Source organism: Penaeus chinensis, chromosome 23, assembly GCF_019202785.1.
Source record: "Penaeus chinensis breed Huanghai No. 1 chromosome 23, ASM1920278v2, whole genome shotgun sequence".
Taxonomy (NCBI): Eukaryota; Metazoa; Arthropoda; class Malacostraca; order Decapoda; family Penaeidae; genus Penaeus; species Penaeus chinensis.
This window is the reverse complement of record NC_061841.1, coordinates 17,833,414-17,836,902: the sequence shown is the minus strand read 5'-3', so window position 1 is coordinate 17,836,902 and position 3,489 is coordinate 17,833,414. Positions and strand designations below refer to the sequence as shown.

At 40.0% G+C, this 3,489-nt stretch overlaps 1 protein-coding gene across 1 annotated transcript in view; it reads left to right on the top strand.

Moving 5' to 3' along the window:
• LOC125037688 (basic proline-rich protein-like) overlaps nucleotides 1–2,722 on the top strand; it is a 51,064-nt gene extending 48,342 nt beyond the window's left edge. Inside the window, exons 10-11 of the mRNA XM_047630881.1 lie at nucleotides 2,262–2,313; nucleotides 2,664–2,722. Coding sequence (XP_047486837.1) covers nucleotides 2,262–2,313; nucleotides 2,664–2,722 — 111 coding nt within the window. The remainder of the gene's footprint in view (nucleotides 1–2,261; nucleotides 2,314–2,663) is intronic.
• Nucleotides 2,723–3,489: the final 767 nt, after the last annotated feature.

Genomic DNA, 3,489 nt, shown 5'->3' with positions numbered 1-3,489 from the left:
ATTTTTTCAGACCACAACCAGTGGACGTAGAAACAATCATCTTAGTAATTAAACACCTTAGCGAAACAAATGCTGTAGGAGCAGACGGTATTGCTTTGCGCTTTATCAGAGATAGTCTACCCGCAACTCTACATTATTTGGCGGTTATTATTAACACCTCTCTGGTCACTGGTGTCTTTCCATCGCTTTGGAAACATGGTATAGTAACACCAATTTTCAAGTCGGGGGATATAGACGATGTCAATAATTATCGCCCTATTACTATACTCCCTATATTATCCAAAATTCTTGAAAAAATTGTAGCAAATCAACTGACGAATTTCCTGGAGGCCAAGAACTTATTATCTAAAACACAACATGGTTTTAGAAATAGGTTATCAACTGAAACAGCTTTACTGCAAATCACTGATGAGATTTATAATAACATTGACAAAAATCAGGTAAATTTACTCACATTATGCGACCTTTCTAAGGCTTTTGATAGTGTTAACCATGAAATTCTCCTTAACAAATTAGTAAATCATAAAATTGATACCTTTTGGTTTACAAGTTATTTATATACAAGGACCCAATCGGTAAGAATCAATAATAGTATGTCATCAAAACAAGAAGTACCTTTTGGTGTTCCGCAAGGATCTATTTTAGGTCCGATCCTATTTACAATTTTCATAAATGATTTATCAACAATAGCAAATAACTGCCTTCTAGTGCAGTACGCCGATGATTCACAGTTTCTTCATAGTGATTCAGTAAACAACTTAAATACATTAATAAGAAACGCGCAAGATACTCTAACACAAACAAAACTATATTTTGACACTAATGGACTTAAACTAAATCCACATAAAACTCAATGTATATTCATAGGTAGTCGGCAGAACATTGCTAAAATTCCCAGTGACACAATCATAGAATTTGAAGGCTGCTCTATCAAACCGAGCACTTCAGTGAATAATCTAGGAGTACAAATAGACAGATTCATGACATTTGAACCACACGTTGACAAAATACACAGGAAAGTAGTGGGTACCCTGTTATATCTTAATCACATACGAAATCAGATCACTACTGAAACTAGAATCTTGGTTGTACAAACTCTAGCTCTAAGCATAATTAACTATTGTTCAAACATCTGGGGTTCGACTAACAAAACCCAGATGCAAAAAGTGCAAAAATTACAAAATTTTGCTGCCAGAGTAGCACTAGGTAATATCAGTAAACTTGATCACATCACCCCACATATCAAAAAATTAAAATGGTTAAAAGTTCACTTTAAATGCAGCTATGACACATGTTTATTTATTTACAAACTTATTCATGGGAATTATCCGAATTGGTTGATGGCCTTGCAAACCGTAGGGAACACATCAGGTGTCCAGACACGCCAAGTAAATTCCCTTTTTGTCAAGAGATCGAATACCAATACAGGGGCACGACAAATGGAAATACGTGGACCCAAGTTATGGAACATGCTACCAGATAATTTAAGAGGCATTAACAACTTCTGTAATTTTAAAATGAAATTAAAAGAACACTTCCTAAATATTCAAATGTAAATATATATATATTTATGTAAAGAATAACCATTGTAATTTAATGGAATAAAATGTTTTGACTTTGACTTTGACTCTCTCTCCCTCCCTCTCTCTCCCTCCCTCTCTCTCCCTCCCTCTCTCTCCCTCCCTCCCTCTCTCTCCCTCCCTCTCTCTCCCTCCCTCTCTCTCCCTCCCTCTCTCTCCCTCCCTCTCTCTCCCTCCCTCTCTCTCCCTCCCTCTCTCTCCCTCTCTCTCCCTCCCTCTCTCTCCCTCCCTCTCTCTCCCTCCCTCTCCCTCCCTCCCTCTCCCTCCCTCTCTCTCTCTCCCTCCCTCTCCCTCCCTCCCTCTCCCTCCCTCTCTCTCTCTCTCTCTCTCTCTCTCTCTCTCTCTCTCTCTCTCTGTGTGTTTGTCGCCGTATTTTTTCTTTTCTTAACACTATCTTCTAACGATTTATCTGCGTATCTTTATATCTCTGACTTCTTATCTGGCTCCCCCCCATCTCCTCCTTCCGCTTATGGCAGAGATGTCAGCCTGCTGGCCCGAATATGGACCCCCCCCCCATGCCTACATAAAACAAATAACAAATGGGGAAAACCCATCAAATTTGTCATTGGGTCAAGTATACGCTTTTTGCAACAGATAGGAAACATTAATTTATAATATGACTGTTAAAGGTCCAATATGAATTGTTGCAAATCTTTTTGAAACGTTATTGGTGACTTTAAGCAGAAGTCAATGCCGCTGCAAGAATCCGAAGACGTACCAAACTTCTCCGAATGTATGAATTGGCTTCGACTTAGACACCTCTCCTTTCGTGAAATAATGCGTCAATCTGTGTGTTAGGAGTATCATTTTGATGATCATGAAAATATATTTTTCTCGTATAATACAGGCAAGGAATAAAGAACATGAATGTGATGAAAAAGTTCTGAGTCACTTTTTTTTTTTTTATAAATATATTACTGTTAATGTTGGCAACGACAGGAACAAATTCTAACTCGATCTCAGAAAAAGTGGCTTTACTAGGAAACTGAAAACAATTCAAACAAAAACACTGAGACTTAACCCATATTTGCTCCGAAGTGATATAGCCCCATCACTTCGCCGTGTACTCCTTTTCTATACCAGCGATGACTTCGATAAGGGCAGATAAGCCTTGGCGCTCGAACCATCAACCACAGAGCTGAAGTGTGGTCCTTGGGGGGGGGGGGGGGTCGAGTATGACATCACGGCCTCGTACACTCGAGAGGGATCGGCGAGGGGGGGTAGGGGGGGGGGCGTGAAGGGGTGATGGATGAACTTGGCCAATTCTCTTGTCAAATGTGATGTGCACTTGACTGCTCTTGTGATGGTGACGTGGTAATAAGGGTCATTTTTTTTTATTTCATTGTAATAATGGTGATGTTGATTTTAATGAGTTAATTGGGTGTACTAGTGGTGCTATTAATGCCAATGAAATTAGATAGGTATAGTATTGGAGATGTTAATTTTAATGATGTCGGTTATTAATGATATTATATTAATGATTGGCTGATGAGTATGAGGATGACGTTGCGGCAAATGGTAGTGAAAACTGAGGATATGGTGGTGATAGTGAGTAACAGTTTGAAAATTTACAACGGATGTGTATGATACGTGTACACTAATGGGGGGTGGGGGGGGGGGTGGCGTGGGGCGAGTAAATGATAAGGACAAGAGGAGCGATAACAGTAATGTAGCAATATAATGTTGTTTTTTTGTGGTGTTTGTTCACCGTCGCTGTAAATATCCGCGTTGATCGATAACGTGGGCGAGGAAATTATGAGCGAATGAATGAATTACAAGATGAATGAATGTGTTGGGGTGGGGGGAGTGGGGTGGGGGTGGGGTTGTGTGCACGTGTATGTGTATGTTTGTGCGCGTGTGTGTATGTGCGTTTTGTGTTCGTGTGAAAGAAAGGGGGGAGAGAGAGAGA